This window comes from Onychomys torridus, chromosome 18 (genome assembly GCF_903995425.1).
Source record: "Onychomys torridus chromosome 18, mOncTor1.1, whole genome shotgun sequence".
In the NCBI taxonomy this organism is placed as follows: Eukaryota; Metazoa; Chordata; class Mammalia; order Rodentia; family Cricetidae; genus Onychomys; species Onychomys torridus.
In genome coordinates this window covers 5,933,475-5,953,986 of record NC_050460.1, presented here as the reverse complement: position 1 = coordinate 5,953,986, position 20,512 = coordinate 5,933,475, and the positions used below count along the sequence as shown (strand labels likewise).

At 43.9% G+C, this 20,512-nt stretch overlaps 1 protein-coding gene across 1 annotated transcript; it reads left to right on the top strand.

Moving 5' to 3' along the window:
• The first annotated feature begins 4,094 nt into the window (after positions 1–4,094).
• Positions 4,095–20,031, top strand: LOC118569956 (natural cytotoxicity triggering receptor 2-like). Its single transcript, XM_036168259.1, has 6 exons — positions 4,095–4,412; positions 4,657–4,983; positions 6,910–6,979; positions 8,684–8,808; positions 17,512–17,570; positions 18,891–20,031. The coding sequence occupies exons 1-6, from the start codon at positions 4,355–4,357 to the stop codon at positions 19,089–19,091; spliced, it is 840 nt and encodes a 279-aa protein (XP_036024152.1). The 5' UTR covers positions 4,095–4,354; the 3' UTR covers positions 19,092–20,031.
• The last annotated feature ends 481 nt before the right edge of the window (positions 20,032–20,512 follow it).

Sequence of the window (20,512 nt, the reverse complement as noted above, 5' to 3'; positions counted from 1 at the left end):
AAAACCAAAATTTAAGGGACTATTTTATTGGAACTAATATCATAACCCTTTAGTTTTATTTTGACTCTTTAAAACTTTTTATAAGACATGAATTTTATATCAAGATATATATAAACTTTTTGTCATGATAATAATGGTCATATAGAGTACTAACTAATTCTAGAAAAAAAGGCTTCATCTGGTTTGAGTCTTTATCATTTTTCTTCAGTGAACCATGACCTTGCTTAACAACGACCTTTGAAGTCTCCAAAAGGATGATGGGACCCCATAATGATGATTCCACATGGACTACGATAACACCATTAAGCTGACAAACACCACTTAAATATCGGCTTTGGACCACAAACTGCTCAGGACAATCTTGAGGTGGCTAGCTGAGGTGATCCAGCCTCACAGACCACTCTAGCCAGGACTTGAGACAAGCCCTGTTCTTTTCCATTACACAGATACTGGACAACACATGATACAGCTACTTATCCCAGGACTTGACAATTAACCCAAAATTTTCTTTTCAGGATCCCCTAAAGATACCTTCACCCTGCCCCCCAGACATCAGAAAGTAAATTTAAAAATAGCATGCCCACATTCCCAAGACGTGGAGTGGATGGATGGTTTTTTGTTGTTTTATGAGTTGTGGATGTTTGTCATTGTTTTGGTGGTTGACTACATGTTGGTATTGGTAACAGTTAGGAAGAAAGCTAGACAAGGAGTTTAGATTCAGGGTCTTTGTTTTGGAAAAAAAAAGAGTATATATATATGTATATATGTGTGTGTGTGTGTGTGTGTGTGTGTGTGTGTGAGTGTGTGAGAGAGAGAGAGAGAGAGAGAGAGAGAGAGAGAGAGAGAAGATAAAAGGTAGATTACTGAATCTACTTTTAAAAAGTAATTGCTAGTTTTACTGTTTACATTGATATGGATCTTTGTATATTAATGCAAAGTTAAGATTATTTTTGTTAGAACATACTGTACATATACATCTAATCTTGTTCAAGATATTGTACCTATACAGTTCATTTAACAATATAATGCAAATTCCTAGTCCTTGAAAGTTATTATTACAAACTATTTAGGATAATAAAGAAATGCAGGTTAGTAATTAGTCACCTTGTTGCGGTAGCGCCCGCGCTACCACCACCCGTTTACCATGTCCGAGCGAGGGACTGTGGATCGAAAAACAAGAGACAAAAGACAGCGGGTCATTCATGCCAGGGGATGCGGAATGCCTTTTATTGAAGAAGGGAGGGAACCTTAAATACAGGCTTACAGCACAGTGGAGGAACCCTGGAGGGCAGAAGTTCACTACTGAATGTTACATTCTTGCATCTAAGCTGTTTACACCAAATGCAGGAAACACAAACAAGGAACTTCCCTTAAGCATTCAGGAGGGTGAAGACTGGCAGGGAATCAACATAGGAAGGACATCAAGGTCAAGGTTGGCAAGCAGGGCGGCAGTTACCCAACTTGGGAGTTCCAGGGCCCTACATCACCTATTACAATCAAACTTGTAGTCATATTAGGTATGTTTTCAAGGTCAAACAGAAATATATTTTAGAAAGATAAGTCATCTTCAGGTACTTCAGAGATCTACAGAATATGGCATTTAAGATATTTTAATAACAAAGATTCCTTTTTTTAAAAAATAACAATGAGACATGTTTGCTCCTGGCAGCACCAATCTCCTTCAGAGAAGATGATGGGCATAGAAGAAACTCCAAATGGAATTTACTTTCTTTGTGGTAAAAGTTAGCCACAAGGACAAGAAACTCCCCTTGCCTCGACTGCTGACAGTGTGCTGTCCAAATGGACAAGCAGGACACAAAAGAAAGGACTGCTGAACTTTGCCAAGACAAGGTAGGAAGGCCCTTCAGAAAATCCTGCTTCACAGATAGGTTTGTCAGATATGCTAGGCTTGTAGGTTGAAGATGATACCCCAACGTAGCAGAGGAACCTTGGGTGACTGTTTCTGTCACTTCTCACAATTTTTGGAAGTTGCTAGCTTGCACTCCTTGCATACTCAGGTAATATTATTTCCTTCTTGGGTCTCTGATGGAGTAGAAGACTAGATAGTTATAGTTTTCCTTGTTAATAAATTCAGAAAAGAAACTCACTAAAGAGGTGTAAAGTGTATAAGTTTGAAAAACATCAAAAAATAGTTTTTGGTTGGTAATACAAGTTAGGATAGTAAGTGAATTAGGTATAACACTTTGGACTCACCAAAATAGGATAAATAATGGAGTTTTTTCTCTGAATTTGTAAAATGTTAATGGACTAGACATTATTGATGTAATTATTGCCTGTATATATTATATATAGTTATTGTACTTATTGTACATAGTTTTATTTTAATATTAGTTATAAACTTTTATTATTTTGGATTAAAAAAAGGGAGTGTGGTGATAATTGATTGTACTCTAACAAATAAAATTTGCCTGAAGATCAGAGACAGAGCTAGCCACTAGATTCAACATAGAGGCCAGGCAGTGGTTGCACACACCTTTAATTCTAGCACTCTGGAGGCAAAGGTCTCTCTGAATCTCTGTGAGTTCAAGGCCAACCTAGACTACATGAGATTAATCCAGTCTAAAAGAGAAACAGAGCCAGTTGGTGATGGCTCACACATTTAATCCCAGTATTTAGGAGTCAAACTCCTTTAATCCAAGCAATAGGAAGGTTGAGACAGGATCTTCCCCTTTCAGCTGAAGAGTTGACAAGGTGAGAAATAGCTGTGGCTTGTTCCTTTATCTCTCTGATCTTTCAGCATTGATCCCAATATCTGGCTCTGGGTTTTTATTATAAGACCAATTAGGATTTGTGCAATGACAGCTTCCTGAGCTAAGGGCTGTAGAGACTGGACACCCTGCACAAAGCTCACCATCTTGGCCAGAATGAGCAGGTCAAGTAGCCCTGTGGCCGCAGCTGTGCACTTGCCGAGAACTGTTCACAATGTGGCTGCAGATGCACGCCTTGCTCTGCTTGTGGTGAAGGATGCTGCTAGGTGCACCCTCAGCATCCTTGGGCTTCTTGCTCTGTGCTATGATGGGTGAGGTGGCAGAAGTGACCTCAGCTACCCCTTCAGCTGCTGAAAGTCACCTTCCCACAGCCCGAGTCCCTCCTAGACACCCTGCCTTGCCGCTGGCTGACACTGCTGTCTAAAGGCTTGGCGCCTCTTTACCAACTTTGGCAAAGGCTTACCCTGCCTCTCAGACCTCCTCACAGGGTGGCTCAGCCTTCCTTGGGGCCTGTAGTACTGCCCACTCCTCTGTCCCACTCTTCCCCAGAGCCTTTCATGAGTCCTGTGCAGTCTGGGTCAGCCCTTGTCCCCTGGCATCCTAGTGGCCACATGATATTGTCATTCCTCGGGACACCATCATGCCTGGTTTCTCCTTGCTTATCAGTTTACTATGAACAGCCTGTAGCTATTGATTTTTTTTTGCATGTAATGACAACTTATTTATTTACTTTAAACTCACGTATGTGAAAGTAAGAGACAACTTTTTGGGAATTGGTTCTCTCCTTCTACCATGTGGGTCATGGAGCTCAAACTCAGGTTACCAGTCTTGGTAGCAAGTGTTCTTACCTGCTGAGCCATCTTGCTGCCCTGTGACAGTTATTTCTGAAAAGTGTTTGGTGAGTAGTCTTTCAAGTGATACTTAGCAGTGAGTGTGGCATGTTGGAAAGCTTGGCATACAGAGGTGACATGGGGCTGTTTCCCTTCCCTCTGTCTGAGCTCTCTTCCTTCATACCCAGCTTTGCGGTCGCCCACACTTATCAGAGCTGCCTTGCTCTTCCATTCCTCAGAATGAATGCCCACCCCTTCTTCTCACCTCCTTTAGTCCACTTGGAACCTTCCGGTTCTCAGGTGGGCCAGTCAGCAAGGTTCTGACCCCTGAGGGCAAGCTGGCCTGAGAGTTCTAGCCAGATCTCAAAGGGCCTCTGGTTCTGACATCTGCATTTAGTGAAGCCAGACTTGGGTGGAAAACAGAAACTTGAGGCTAAAGAGGAAGTGGGGAATTGTGGGTGTTGCTGGGGAGAAACAAGCACACTCTTACTTCACTATGGTTTCCTCCTGGGCTTTCTCCACCCCGTCTTATGAGTCAGGAGACTACAATTTCTCTGTTAGCCTTTATCTAGTGCAGTTCAGGAGCCTAGCTACAAAGCCTGTGGCTGGAGGATCCACAGGGCCACACAGGCCTTGCTCAGCTTCCCTCTTGTCCACGGAGGTCTCTGCTTCCTCGGCAATTCATCCCACACTGGCTATGGTGGCTGCCTGGATCCTGCCCTGCCCTGGTCTCTTCTCCTCAGAGCATCCCTAGTCCTTCCCTTCCTGCCCAATCCCACCTTGAGAAGAGGACCTATGGCCTGGGAAGCCACATGCCTGCTATCCCCCATCCTGCTGATGCTCCTGACCTCAGGTGAGGATAGGGGACAAAGACAGAGGGAAGGAACCAGGGAGAGGAAAGGGCAGGGGTTGGGAGGTATGCACAGATGGGCTCTGTGGTTGGGAATGCAGGATACATGGAGTGTTGTAGCCAGCAGCTGGCTCTAAACTCTGTCCCGAGCAAAGACACAAAGAGTGTCACTCCCTGAGAAATGAACCCATCTCCTAGCCCTGCTGTGGAGGCTGGGGGGCTCTCTGACTGAAGGGTGTTTTCTCAGGCTCCTGGTCACAGGACACAGAGTTACATCAAACAGTGGAGGGCAAGACCACTTTTGTGAGTTGCCGGTATCATCCCAGTAAACTATTCAATGTGAAGGTGTGGTGTCAGGAAACACCAGAAAAAAATTGTAAACTGTTAGTGTCCAGTCTCGACACAGATGCTCAGCAGTCAAAATTCTCCCTCCGGGACTATCCTGATTCTCACTTCTTCACTGTCACCATGACTGCACTCACGGTGAGAGACTCGGGTCCTTATTTCTGTGGGATCGCTGAAAATCGCAGAACAATCATTATTCTCAGAAGCATCCGACTGGTTGTGTCAAAAGGTGAGCTCCCCCTTTCATATGGCTCTCAGCCTTCCAGAGTCACAAAGACTCTAGAAACTGCTTCCTCTAGTACCTGAGAGCTGGGCAGAGGGAAGAAAGGCCCCTCCCCCAAGGCCACCTTCTGGTTCAGGGCAGAGCCAACCCTAGAACCAGGCTTGCTGGCCTCTGGGCAGTTCTCACTGGTTACTCTTAACACTTCTGCTGCTGCTAACAGAAATCTCTTTACTGAAGGATCTTGTCGCTCCCCCGAGCTGTCTCAGCATCCTTTCCTGAACATCCCTTGACTGTAATCCCATCAGAAACCTTCTCTCTAGGGGTGGTGGGCTCCATCACATGAGAGAGACCTCAGAGCAAATGGAGGGAACACCAAGAGATGTGGACTGAGAGGAGACAGCTAGACAGAGAGATACACAGAAGGCTTAGTGGGGAAGGTGGGGAGATGTGGGTTCTCATTCAGGACCTGCCCTTGACGGCTGAGACTCTCTGAGCTCTGGGCATCCCAGAGACTTGGGTCTCCTGTGTGTCTCATGTTGAAGACTGCAGTGGTGGAGGGCTTTCTGAGTTAGTCTTTCATGTTCATAAGTTCACAGGTTCAACGGCTCCACCCAGAGCTTTCCCTGCTGCAGAGTGTGTCCAGCCCTTTGGTTCAATGGGTGCCTAGAGGTTATTTTTATGAAAGCTTTGCCCCAGGCACACTCCATATTGGGGAGTCATTAGTTGTGACCTTCATATGTTCAAACATAGTGGACCCAGGATGGGGAGACACTCAGCCAGTAAAGTGCTTACCAAGTGTGATGGTTTTAGTTGTCAATGTGGCAGAACCTAGAATCACCAGGGAGACAAGCCTCTGGCCACACCTGTGAGGGATTATCTTAGCTTGAGGTGGGAAGACCCATTCTAAAAGTGGATGACTCCATTCCCTAGCTTGGGATATAAAAATATAAAAAAGTAAGTGAGCTGAACACATTCATTGCTCTCTCTACTCCCTGACTGGATGCTGCTTCTGGATCCTGTTGTCTTGACTTCCTGCTGTGATGGACTGTACTCTGAACTGTATGCTACACCAATCTCTTTTTCTCATAAATTGCTTTGGACAGAGTATTTTATCACAATTAGGAAAAACCTACCTGAGAGACTGTGCAAGTTCCATTCCCAAACACACATTGAAGAAAAAGCTGGGTGTGGGGACACATACTTGCAATCCCACCCCTGGGGAGGTAAAGACAGAGGATTCTTGGGGCTCATTGGCAAAGTCCAGGGCAGTGAGAAACCAAGTCTCAAAAATTCAATAAAGATGAAATGGATCACACCCGAGTGAAGATATTTGAAATTGTACTTTAGCCTCCACATGCATACATTCACATGCACACATGCACATACACACATACACATGCATACATACATATGCACACATGTGCACCTGCATACATACAAACATGCACATACATGCACATAAACACACACATTAAAATAAACACTGGAGACTAGACAGATGGCTCAGTGGTTAAGAGTGTTTGCTGCTCTCTCAGAGGACCTGAGTTTGGTTCCCAGTCCTCTCTTCATATGGCTCTCAACAGCCTGTGACTCCAGCTCCAGAGGATCTGATACTTCTGGTCTCCATGGGCACTGCACTCATATATCACCCCACCACAGACACATAATTAAAAATAATACAAACTTAAAATGAAAGAACACAGGAAGCAGGAGAGGCCCTGGAACATGTGAGGCCTCATTTACAGGCACATGCACTGTGGCCTTTCTTGGGAGGTGACTCTAGCTCCATTCACAGCTGGACAGATGGCACTCCTCAGGGCCTTTACTTGCTGGCTCCAGTGCCATGTGTGGGTTCCTCCTCTTCCAGGGCTGGAGAATGGGGGTTGGAGGTGTTGAAAAGACAGATGCTGTGCTCATTGTGGTCTCTTACAGCTCCAACCCCACGCACTGCCTCCTGGAGGACAACAACCTTGGCCTTGGCCACCAGCCCTGACACTGGCAGGTACTGCAGACTCCGTGGCCTGTCCTATTAGTCTTGTGTTTCCTCCCACTTTCCTGCTATAGTTCCCTAACTGTCATGCTGATAGATGCCCAGCTGTCACAGAATGGATGGAGTCAGATGGTCACTTCTGATCATTTTATATAGGCCTCAGTCTTCTCATCTGCAAAATGAGATCACAATAATATTCCTATATTTGTAATCTATCTATCTATCTATCTATCATTTATCATTTATCTATCTACCATCTAATTTATCTATCATCTATCTATCTATCTATCTATCTATCTATCTATCTATCTATCTATCTGTCATCTACCTATCTATTCATCTATCTATCATCTATTTATCAATCTATCTATTATTTATCTATCTATCATCTAATTTATCTATAATCTATCTACATCTATTCATCTATCTGTCATCTACCTATCTATTCATCTATCTATCTATCTATCTATCTATCTATCTATCTATCTATCTATCTTTTATGAAGACCGACCTGAGACCTCACATTTACCAGCAGGAGTTCTACGACTATGCTGTACTCTCACCCTTATACTTTCTATTTTGAGATTGTGATTTCACTTAATAACTCAAGCTGGTCTTTAATTCACTCTATCACACAAGGTGACCTTGAACTTTTGGTTCTCTTGCCTCAGCCTGTTGAGTGATGGGCCTTTGCCGCCAGCTGGCTAGTTCTTTGTCACAGGAGACTCTTCTGTGCCTTTTAAGATATTTAGCAGTGTCCTTGACCATCCATGACCAGTACTACAAGTTTCTTTCTGAACACAAGTAGACGCTAAAAATTTCACCAGACATTACTAGATGGGACATGCCTATCTTCCTTTGGTACCACCATCTTCTACAGTGCAATGAGGATGGACTGGAGTGTGGGTTAGAGGGGATCCCCACTGGCCTACCGCCTTACCCTTGTGCAGGCAGCCTTGTGACTACATTGCGTCCTTACCTCTGCCCTTCTTCCAGTCCTCTTGCTCATCCTTCCACGTGAGCAGGGTTGTTGTAAGGGAACAGTCAGGAGAAATGCACAGCCTGAAGTTCCTATGCTCATGGTCTGGAATCTTTGCATGCCTGCTGATGGACTTCCAGGCTCCAGGACCTTGGCCTCTACCATCTACTTCTCTCTGAATCCACATCCCTGAAGACAGTGGATCCCAGAGTCTTGTAGACCACTCCTTGTTTAGATATTAAATCAGAAACCAGCTGGGCTGAGATGTCCTTGATGTCTTTCTCTACAACCTTACCACTTAGCCCCTTCCCTAGAGGCTGCTACAAGTGTGTTCGTGTCTGCCTTCAGGTCTTTGGACTTTAAGTGACTTGAAGCGGGGCATATTGGAATGCTGTTTGTCAGGTTCCCTGATTCTTCTGGGAACTAGCTGCATCCCACAGAAAAGGGCTGAGGTAAAGCTGCAGGATGGGACAAAGATCCCTGTAGGAAGGAGGCTGGGACTGGCAGCTCAGGGTTCCAAAAGGAAGTTGGGGGCAGGAGACAGAAAAGGAAAAGGAACAATGGCTTGTGGCATTGTCAGCATTACCCTGTTAGAAGGCAGCCTCACTTCACATTAAAGGGGTCCCCTGCCAAGCTGAGCAGGGGACCCCAGAAGAGGCTGGGAATCGCAGGCCTGGAGAAGGAAGGCAGTGTTCTGGGCTCCGACTCTCCTCACCCCGAGAATCTCTGTTCCAAAGCCCTCCAGATAACTGGATGTGGAAGGTCATCCTTGCCGGTGTGGCAGTGGCCATGCTGCTACTGCTCGGACTTGTGGTCCTTGTCATCCTGAACTTCCAGAATGCTCGACGAAGAGCCCAGAAAGGTGAGCCCATGTTGTTTTCCCATCAAGGAAACTATCCACGTGGCTTCCTTCTCCTTCACAAGGTGGCAGGCCTGGTGGCCTGGCTCAAAGGGGGTGAGGGGTGGAGGGTAAGGGGTGGAGGATAAGGGGTAGAGGCAGGACCAGTCCCACTCAGCTTTCAGTCTGGTTTACCTGCAGGCATCCCAACCCACCACCTATTTGCTAGGATTTTGCATCATTTACTGTTTTCATCTTTTTTTAAAAATTATTTTATTTCATATATAAGGGTTCTTTGCTTGCACATATTTCTAGGCATCATGTGTGTGCCTGGTGCCTATCAGATTGCCTGGAACTAGAGTTACAGAGAGTTGTGATCCATTGTATGGGTGTGGGGAATCAAACCTGGCTTATCTTTTTTTTTCCTTCTATTTTTTTAAATTTTATTTTATAATTTAATTTAATTTTACATATCAGCCGTGGGTTCCCCTGTCCTCCCCCTCCCACCCCCACCTTCCCCCCATCCCCTCCCCTCCATTCCCATCTCATCCAGGGCAAAGACTCCCCTGGGGATTCAGCTCAACCTGGTGGATTCAGTACAGGCAGGTCCAGTCCCCTCCTCCCTGGCTGAGCAAAGTGTCCCTGCATAGGCCTCAGGTTCCAAACAGCCAGCTCATGCACTAAGGAGAGGTCCCGGTCCCACTGCCTGGGTGCCTCCCAAACAGTTCAAGCTATTCAATTGTCTCACTTATCCAGAGGGCCTGATCCAGTTGGGGGCTCCTCAGCTTTTGGTTCATAGTTCATGTGTTTCCATTAGTTTGGCTATTTGTCTCTGTGCTTTTTCCAATCTTGGTCTCAACAATTCTCACTCATACAATCCCTCCTCTTTCTCGCCAACTGGACTCCTGGAGCTCCACCAAGGGCCTGGCTGTGGGTCTTTGCATCTGCTTCCCTCAGTCATTGGATGAAATTTCTAGCACAACAGTTAGGGTGTTTGGCCATCCAATCCCCAGAGTAGGTCAGTTTGGGCTTTCTCTCAACCATTGCCAGTAGTCTACAATGGATGTATCATTGTGGATTTCTGGGGACCTCTCTAGCACTTTGCTTCTTCCTATTCTCATGTGGTCTTCATTTATCATGGTCTTTTATTCCTTGTTCTCCCTCCATGTTCTTGATCTAGCTGGGATCTCCTGCTCCCCTAAGCTCTCTTTCCCTCGAACCTTGCCCTTCATTACCCTCATTCATGTCCAGGTTGTTCATGTAGATCTCATCCATTTCTCTGTCATTGGGAGATAGCTGTGTCTTTCTTAGGGTCCTGTTTTCTAGGTAGCCTCCTTGGAGTTATGAGTAGCAGTCTAGTCATCTTTGTTTTACATCTAGTATCCTCCTATGAGTGAGTACATACCATGTTTGTCTTTCTGAGTCTGGGTTACCTCACTCTGGATGATTTTTTTCTAGATCCATCCATTTGCCTGCAAACTTGATGATGTCATTATTTTTCTCTGCTGAGTAGTACTCCATTGTGTATATGTACCACATTATTTTTATCCATTCTTCAGTTGAAGGGCATCTAGGTATTACAAACAATGCTGATATGAACATAGCTCAGCCCTTGTGGTATGATTGAGCACTCCTTAGGTATATGCCCAAGAGTGGTATAGCTGGATATTGGAGGAGATTGATTCCCAATTTTCTAAGAAATCGCCACACTGATTTCCACAGTGGTTGTACAAGTTTGCATTCCCACCAACAGTGGAAGAGAGTTCCCCTTGCTCCACATCCTCTCCAGCATAAGGTATCTTCAGTGTTTTTGATCTTAGCCATTCTGACGGGTATAAGGTGGTATCTCAGAGTCGTTTTGATTTGCATTTCCCTGATGATTAGGGATGTTGAGCAATTCCTTAAATGTCTTTCAGCCACTTGAGCTTCCTCTGTTGAGAATTCTCTGTTTAGTTCTATAGCCCATTTCTTAATTGGACTGTTGGGCATTTTGATGTCTAATTTCTTGAGTTCTTTATATATTCTGGATATCAGCCCTCTGTCAGATGTGAAGTTGGTGAAGATCTTTTCCCATTCTATAGGCTGTCGCTCTGTCTTGTTGACCGTGTCCTTTGCTCTACAAAAGCTTCTCAGTTTCAAGAGGTCCCATTGATTGATTGTTTCTCTCAGTGTCTGTGCTACTGGTGTTATATTTAGGAAGTGATCTCTTATGCCAATGCGTTCAAGACTACTTCCTACTTTCTCCTCTATCAGGTTCAGAGTAACTGGGTTTATGTTGAGATCTTTGATCCACTCGGACTTAAGTTTTGTGCATGGTGACAGATATGGATCTATTTGCAGCCTTCTACACATTGAGAACCAGTTATGCCAGCACCATTTGTTGAAGATGCTTTCTTTTTTCCATTGTACAGTTTTGGCCTCTTTGTCAAATGTTCATAGGTATGTGGATTAATGTCAGGGTCTTCAATTCAATTCCATCGGTCCACATGTTGGTTTTTATGCCAGTACCAATCTGTTTTTATTATGGTAGCTCTATAGTAGAGCTTGAGGTTGGGGATTGTGATGCCTCCAGAAGTTGTTTTATTGTACAGGATTCTTTTGGCTATCCTGGGTTTTTTGTTTTTCCATATAAAGTTGATTATTATTCTCTCCAGGTCTGTGAAGAATTGTGTTGGTATTTTGATGGGGATTGCTTTGAATCTGTAGATTGCTTTTGGTAAGATTGCCATTTTTACTATGTTAATTCTGCCTATCCATGAGCATGGGAGATCTTTCCATTTTCTGACATCTTCTTCAATTTCTTTTTTCAGGGACTTAAAGTTCTTGTCATAAAGGTCCTTCACTTGCTTAGTTAGAGTTACCCCAAGTTATTTTATATCATTTGTGGCTATTGAAAAAGGGTGATGTATCTCTGATTTCGTTCTCAGCCTGTTTGTCAATTGTATATAGGAGGGCTACTAATTTTTTTGAGTTGACCTTGTATCCTGCTATGTTGCTGAAGGTGTTTATAAGCTGTATTAGTTCCTTGGTTAAATTTTTGGGGTCACTCATGTATACTATCATGTCATCTGTAAATAGGGAAACTTGACTTCTTCCTTTCCAATTTGTATCCCCTTAATCTCTTTATGTTGTTTTATCGCTGCGGCTAGAACTTCAAGTACTACATTGAATAAGTATGGGGAGAGCAGACAGCCTTGCCTTGTTACTAATTTTAGTGGAATCACTTTGAGTTTCTCTCCATTTAATTTGATGTTGGCTGTTGGCTTGCTGTAAATTGCCTTTATTATGTTTAGGTATGTTCCCTGTATTCCTGATTGCTACAAGACTTTTATCATGAAAAGTTGGATTTTGTCAAATGCCTTTTCTGCATCTAGTGAGATGATAATGTGGTTTTTTTCTTTGAGTTTGTTTATATGGTGTATTACATTAACGGACTTTTGTATGTTGAACCATCCTTGGGATGAAGCCTACTTGATCATGGTGAATGATTGTTTTGATGTGTTCTTAGAGTCTGTTTGCCAGTATTTTATTGAGTATTTTTGCATCAATGTTCATGAGGGAGATCGGTCTGTAGTCCTCTTTCTTTGTTGCATCTTTGTTTGGTTTAGGAATCAGGGTAATTGTAGCCTCATAGAAGGAGTTTGGTAATGTTCCTTCTGCTTCTATTGTGTGGAACAATTTAAAGAGTATTGGTATTAACTTTTCTTTGAAGATCTGGTAGAATTCTGTGCTGAAACCATCTGGTCCTAGGCATTTTTTTTTTGGGGGGGGGGTTGGGAGACTTAATGACTGATTCTATTTCCTTAGGGGTTATTGGACTATTTAAATGGTTTATCTGGTCTTGATTTAACTTAGTTATGTGGTATCTATCCAGAAAATTATCCATTTCTTTTAGATTTTTCCAATTTTGTGGAGTAGAGGTTTTTGAAGTATGATGTGATGATTCTCTGGATTTCCTCATTGTCTGTTGTTATGTCCCCCTTTCCATTTCTGATTTTGTTCATTTGGATGCTCTCTCTCTGTCTTTTGGTTAGTTTGGATAAGGGCTTGTCTATCTTGTTGATTTTCTCAAAGAACCAACTCTTTGTTTCATTAATTTTTTGTATTATTCTCTTTGTTTCTATTTTATTGATTTCAGCTCTCAATTTGATAATTTCCTGGCATCTATTCTTCCTGGGAGACTTTGCTTCTTCTTGTTCTAGAGCTTTCAGTATGCTATTAAGTCACTAATGTGAGATTTCTCCAACTTCTTTATGTGAGCATTTAGTGCTATGAATTTCCCTCTTAGCACTGCTTTCATAGTGTCCCATAAGTTTGGGTGTGTGGTGTATTCATTTTCGTTGATCTCTAGGAAGTCTTTAATTTCTTTCTTTATATCTTCTTAACCCATTTGTGATTCATTTGAGCATTATTCAGTTTCCATGAGGTTGTAGGTTTTCTGTAGTTTTTGTTGTTGTTGAAATCTAACTTTAAACCATGGTGGTCTGATAGAATGCAGGAGGTTATTCCAATTGTTTTGTATCTGTTGAGATTTGCTTTGTGGCCAAGTATGTGTTTGATTTTAAAGAAGGTTCCATGGGGTGCTGAAAAGAAGGTATATTCTTTTTAGTTAGCATGGAATGTTCTGTAGATATCGATTAAGTCCATTTGAGTCATAACATCAGTTAAGTCCTTTATTTCTCTGTTAAGTTTCAATTTGGCAGATCTGTCCTGTGGTGAAAGTGGGGTGTTGAAGTCTCCCACTATTAATGTGTGGGGTTTTATATGTGATTTAAGCTTTAGTAATGTTTCTTTTACATATGTGGGTGCCCTTGTGTTTGGGGCGTAAATGTTCAGAATTGAAACTTCATCTTGGTGGATCTTTCCTGCGATGAGTATGTAATGTCCTTCTTGATCTCTTTTGATTGATCTTAGTTTGAAGTCTATTTTGCTGGGTATTAGGATGGCTACACTAGCTTGCTTCTTAAGACCATTTGATTGGAAAGTCTTTTCCCAACCTTTTATTCTTAGGTAGTGTCTATCTTTGAATTTGAGGTGTGTTTCTTGTATGCAGCAGAAAAATGGGTCCTGCTTTCATATCCATTCTGTTTGCCTGTGTCTTTTTATAGGTGAATTAAGTCCATTGATATTAAGGGATATTAATGACCAGTGACTCTTCATTCCTGTTATTATTTTTATTTTTTGGTGGTAGTGTGTCTGTACTTCTCTTCTTTGGGGTTTACTGATGTGATATTATCTATTTCCTGTGTTTTTGAAGGTGTATCTGACTTCCTTAGGTTTGAATTTTCCTTCTAGTGCTTTATGTATAGTTGGGTTTGTGGATAAGTATTGTTTAAATCTGGCTTTGTCTTGGAATGTCTTGTTCACTCCGTCTATGATGATTGAAAATTTTGCTGGGTATATTAGCCTAGACTGGCATTCATGGTCTCTTAGTGTCTGCAATATATCTGTCCAGGTCCTTCTGGCTTTCAAAGTCTCCATTGAGAAATTGGGTGTTATTCTGATGGGTTTGCCTTTATAAGTCACTTGGCCTTTTTCTCTTGCTGCTCTTAATATTCTTTCTTTATTCTGTACATTTAGTTGTTTAATTATTATGTGGTGAGGGGACTTTTTGGGGGGTCTAGTCTGTTTGGTGTTCTATAAGCTTCTTGTATTTTCATAGGCATTTCCTTCTTTAAGTTGGGAAAGTTTTCTTCTATGATCTTGTTGAATATATTTTCTGTGCCTTTGAGTTGGTATTCTTCTCCTTCCTCTATCCCTATTATTCGTAGGTTTGGTCTTTTCATGGTGTCCCAAATTTCTTGGACATTTTAGGTCATGACTTTGTTGCCTTTAGTGTTTTCTTTGACTGATGACTCTATTTCTTCTACCATACCTTCAACACCAGAGATCCTTTCTTCCATCTCTTGCATTCTGTTGGTTATGCTTACATCTGAAGTTCCTGTTTGTTTACTCAGATTTTCTACTTCAAGTATTTTCTCTGCCTGTGTCTTCATTTTTTCTATTTCCCTTTTCACGTCTTGGACTGTTTCCCTCATCTGTTTCATTGCTTTTTCATGATTTTCTTTCAGGGATTTATTGTTTTCTTCTCCTTTGTTTGTCCCTTCCTCTAGTTTTTTTTTTTTTTTTTTATAGTGTTCTTCCCATTTTTTGATGGTCTATTCCTCCACTTCATTTTTTATTTCTTCTTTGTAAGGCTCTAGCCTCTTCATGATGTTACTTATAAGGTTGTTTTCTTCTGCTTCTTCCATTTTGTGATGTTCAGGTCTAGCTGTTGGAGAAGGGCTAGGTTCTGGTGATGCTGTATTGCTCATTATTTTGTTGTATGTACTTCTGTCTTGACATCTGCCCATCTCCTCGTGGATTCATTCTTGGTCTTATCAGTGCACTTGGTCCAGACAGAGCTGACAGATTCAGGAAGCCTCTCTCTGGTCCACATGGAAGCTCTGGGCCGGATGGGAGCTGGGTGCTGGTCTCTGAGTCTCAGGCAGTGGCTGGGGTCTCGGCGGATGGGTGTGGGGACAGGGTGTGGAGATTACGGGGTGTGCTGGGGTCTTGGAGAAGGAGAACCTTCCTGGTGTGTGTGGGGTCACGTTGCTATCATTTTAAAATTTTGTTTTTCTCAATATGAGGGAAGAAATGCAGAAAGATATGTAGGCCAAAAAAAAAAAATACAAAATAGCAACTACACAGAATGAACGAGTCAAAGGATTTAATGTACAACACGAAGACTATGGGTAAGAACAGTACATCATGCCCTATACTTTCACCAAGTGAGCGGCTTGTAACTGCTCTTGCCACAGGAGGGATATGGGTGTGCTGGTAGGTTTTTAACTGTCAACTTGACACATCTAGAGTCACCTGGGAAGAGAATCTTAATGAAGAATCAGGTTAGTCTAAGAGCCCGTCTGCAGCGGGAAGGGATTATCACAATGTTAATCGATGTGGTAGACCTACCCCATGTAGGCAGAACCATTCCCTAGTCAGTGGGTTGTGAACAGTATAAGAGGAGAAAGTTATCTGAGAGCAAGCAAGCAGGATGTGTTTATTCTCTTTGCTCTTGGCTGTGGGTGTGAGGTGTCTGGCTACTTGAGTTCTTCCCAAAATGATGGACTGTAACCTGTAATCGTCAGTAAATGTGCCTTCCCTCTCCTGCATTGCTTTTTTGTTGGGGTGTCTGCCACAGCAACAGGAATAAAACCAGACCAGTCCATTGTTCCACATCATTAACTATTTTGTGATATATGTTCAACACCATATCATATGTAATGTACACCATATATACACATTTCAAAGGATACACAGTCATTTTTCTCCCTTTGTGGTACTAAGGATGGAACCAAGGCCCATGTTAAACACACACTCTACCACTGAACTATGCCCTTAGCTCCCACAGTAAAAACAGAGGGATGGGGATATGGCTCAGTTGGTAAAATGCTTGCTCTGTAAACATGAGGACTGGAATTCACTATCCAGCAGCTGTATAGACATGGGAGCACACACATGTAATTCTAGCACTGGGTAGGCAGAGACAGGTTCATCGGCTTCACTGAATCAGCAAGCCCCAGGTCTGGGTGAGAGACTCTGTCTCAAAAACAAAAAACAAAAACAAACAAACAAACAAACAAACAAACAAAAAACAATGTGGACAGCTCCTGAGGAATACCACTCAAGGCTGTCCTCTGGCTTCTATACACACACACACACACACACACACACACACACACACACACACACACCCATGAATATGCACCCCCTTACACTGATATAGTTACACACAACCCAAAGTGAATGTACTACAAAGGGAAAAATTGTTTTCCTTTAGATCCTTCTTTTATTATTATTAAGGTTTTTTTGAGACAGGGTTTCTCTGTGTAGCCCTAGCTGTCCTGGAACTCACTGTGTAGACCAGGCTGGCCTTGAACTCAGAGATCTACCCACCTCTGCCTCCCAAGTGCTGGGATTAAAGGCATGTGCCACCACCACCCAGCTTCCTTCAGGTTCTTCAAGGACATTTTAATCTTCAAAGTTTTGAGTTTTTAGCATTAATCCCATATGAGCAATGTGGCCTCCAGCTGACTTTTGCATCCTTCCTTGCTGTTTTGTCCTCTGTGCCCTAGGTATTTATTCTCCACATGCCTTACAGATATTTCTGGGGACAACAAATGCATGAGTGAATCAGAGGGCTCCACTTAAAAAATATCATTTTTTCAAGTTCTGAAAAAAAATCCTTATTGAAAAGAGAATTTCAAAATTCTATTGCTTATTTTCCAAATGTTATGCAATCAGTTTAGTGGGTCACTGTGACATTTTTATTTAGGAGTATGTGTGAGTGTGCACACAGGGGTGAGTGTGGGAGAGTGCGTTCATAGGAAATACTTCACACTAAGGGCTTTTGACACAAGGGACTAGAAAGCCAACATCTTACCACCCGTAACCCCACCAGTGAACAGATTGTACTTAATCTGATATTTAAATATGGAACTTACAGTGCATGACCTAAAATTGACCCTGAAGTTGACTGGGTTTATGCAGAACAGACACAGGCAGTCAGGCTATCAGGTTTTCTGACTCCTTAGACACTACTCAGTGCTGGGTGCTTGGGAGCTCCCTAGGCAGAAACTACCCTGGGCTCTCCTCCATCAGGGCCCCAGCCTGTTGTTGCCACAGGAAATGGAAAGGTGGTACATGGGAAGTCTCCCCACTAACTTTCTGGTTTCCTCACAGTTGAGAACGAATGTCACCATATTTATGAAGACTTTCCAGGCCAGCAGGTGGAAACCACTGTAAGTAGGAAAGACTCTTCTCTGGGACCTGAGGTACCCTAGCTGTCTGGTGCACATCTGTCGTTGTGAACTTTGGTCTGGTTCAGTTTCTGTTTACTCTAAGTGGTGGCACACACTTATGACTGCTCACATCCTCATGACCTACTTCCATGTTTCCTTTTTATGTATTTCTTCTCCTTGTGTTCCCAAACTCAAACTAGAGAGACAGGCAGGCAGGCAGGCAGACAGACAGACAGAAACAAAGAGAGACAGAGAAAAGATGGGAGCGGGGGTAGAACCAGCTCTTGGCCATCATCTCTATGGGAGACAGCTCTTCTGTTGTCTTAGGTCCCTAGCCAGCCCACAGACTACTTACCATGGGTCCAGTCAGTATGGGAAAACAGTCCTCCTGAGGGCTAAGTGGTTTGGGTAGTTCTGTCTCACCTGCAGACCCAAGACTCCTGCTACTAAAGACCCACAGAATGAGAAGGCTCCAGCCCTCTGTATGACGCTAGAATTGGTTCCATGAAATGTGTCTCTGATGAGTCCTCTTTACTTCAGCCCTATTCCAGCTTGAATGTGCATAAGGTTCACTTGGAGAACTTAAAGTCTCTTGAAGGGTATGGTGGTGCAGGCTGGTAATCCCAGCACTTATGAAGCCAAGGCAGGATCGTCTCCAATTTCAAGCCAGACAGGGCAATATAATGAGACCCAGTCTCATAAACACAAGGCCTGGGGGCTGTAGTTCAGTGATAGTCTTTGCCATGCATATGCAAGACCCTGTGTTCCATCCCCAACATTGAAAAATATACAAATCAATGGTTTCTTAGTCCCCATCCCCAGGGTCTTTGCTTCCATGGATTTGGAATGAAGCCTGATTCCAGTTTGGAACAGGAACCTGGGGAGGCCAGTGCTTCTCAGCACAGTGGCAGGAAAGACAACTTTCTAGCCAACCTTTTCCCAGAGGCCTTGCAGACCCAATGCCACATCCCACATCTTTGTAAAGAAAAGGCTTATTTATTTTTATTTAATGTTTATGAGTGTTTTGCCTACATGTATGTGTGTGATGTGTATGCAGTGCCTGAGATGCTCAGAAAAGGGAGTCATATCCCCTGAGACTGGAGTTAATAGACAGTTGTGAGCTGCCATGTGGGTGCTGGGAATTGAACCCCAGGTCTTCTGGAAGAGCAGCCAGTGCTGTCAACCATCTACCATCTCTCTAGCCCGTGTTCTGCATCTTAAACTCCAAGCCTGTCCCTCTGCCCTGCTCTGGTTTCTCACAGGCTGCCGGCCACCCCACTGCTGTTCTTTCAACAGACACCTGTTTTCTTTGATTCTCAGGCCTTCAGTCAGCAGACCCTCTCCAATGAGGACACTGAGACCATGTGCTATGCTTCCCTCGTCCACCTCAACCACGTGAGCCCTCAGGACTCCATCTCCAGCAACACCCAGCCCTACCCAAAGCCCTCGCCTGACCCCCTTCTGTCTGTGGAATATGCTAGCATCTCTAGAAACAGACTCCAGACTTCTAAGGCTCCCTAAGAGGTGGAGGCCAGGAACTGAGGGCTGAGTGCACAGGGCAGAGAATATAGGTGTGAAGCCATGTCCCAGCAGAGGAGGAACTTCCTACAGCACAGATGGTCTCAGAATTTTGGGGCCACACTTTCTTCAAGGAAGATGACCAAAAGTACAGTGAAGAGGGCCTGTGGACCCCTGGTCTCTCCCCTCTGGAGGCCAGTGCCACTAAGATAGTCTACATGGATAGAGACCTGGGCCAGTGCCTCTCGATGACTCTTGCCTCCCTTCCTGTGGTGACCACCACTTCCTTCCTCACTGGCTCTTGAAACCCAAGCAGATTGTGTAAGTTCCCCCAGGAACTGGAAGTCAGCTGGCGATTTCTGCCCAACACCCAGCTCCTCCCCACACCAGGCTGTTTCTAAGACCATCCTGCTCTGGGACCTCCAGTGACCCTGCCAGGAAGAATACTAACATGTGGGCAGTGCCCATCATTGATCTGTCTTCTGAGGCATTTCCAACCACAGCAGAACCAGGGAGTTTCCTTACCATAGCCAGCCGCACGTCTCTGTCAGAGCACATCTGGGCTCCTCTGCCTTCTAGAGGAGCACCATTCTCTTTGCTAACTGTGTCTAACTACACCATCTTCGCCACATCCACTTTCCAGGACCCTAGCACAGAAGATATGCCTCTGTCCTCAGCCCCGGGCTCCATGCAGACAGACTGCTCACCAGCACTCAGACTGAGGGAGGCAGGTTCAGGGAAGGAATGGGATGCTGTGAGTGTGGCCCTGCTCTTGGGGACCCTGCCTCACCTTGCTGCTCATGTCTTCTTCCTGCAACACAGATTTGACCGGGAGAGACCGGGTGGTTATTATCCCCAACGGGAGTCCAACTCTGTCTTGCTCTTGGGGTATTGGTCTTTACTAATGATCTCACTTGACCTCTGATCCTTCATGATTCTTTTTTTTCTGGGACAGGGTTTCTCTGTGTAGCTTTGAAGCCTGTCCTGGATCTCACTCTGTAGACCAGGCTGGCCTCGAACTCACAGAGATCCACCTGGCTCTGCCTCCCTAGTACTGGGATTAAAGGCGTGCGCCACCACTGCTCGGCTCCTTCATGACTCTTAGCAGGACCTTTGCTCTTGGTCTGGGTCTCAGTCTACAAAGTCCCCTAAGAACCCATTTTTATTGTGTGTCCCTTGAATTGGCTCTCCTTTTTATGATTCATCCTGAGGGTTGGGCTCCTCATGAGCTGTCAAAATCCCAAAGGGTTTTCTCAGACTAGAACTTCTAGAGCTGACTAAGCTGTGTTCACTGGATCAGTATTGATGGATACTTAGGACTGCCAGGCTCTGCACTCAAGCTTAAGGCTAGAGAGATTGAGTCTAGGATGTAGTTGGGGACACTTGTAATGTGCCCCATGCCTCTGTATGGATGGAGGGCACAA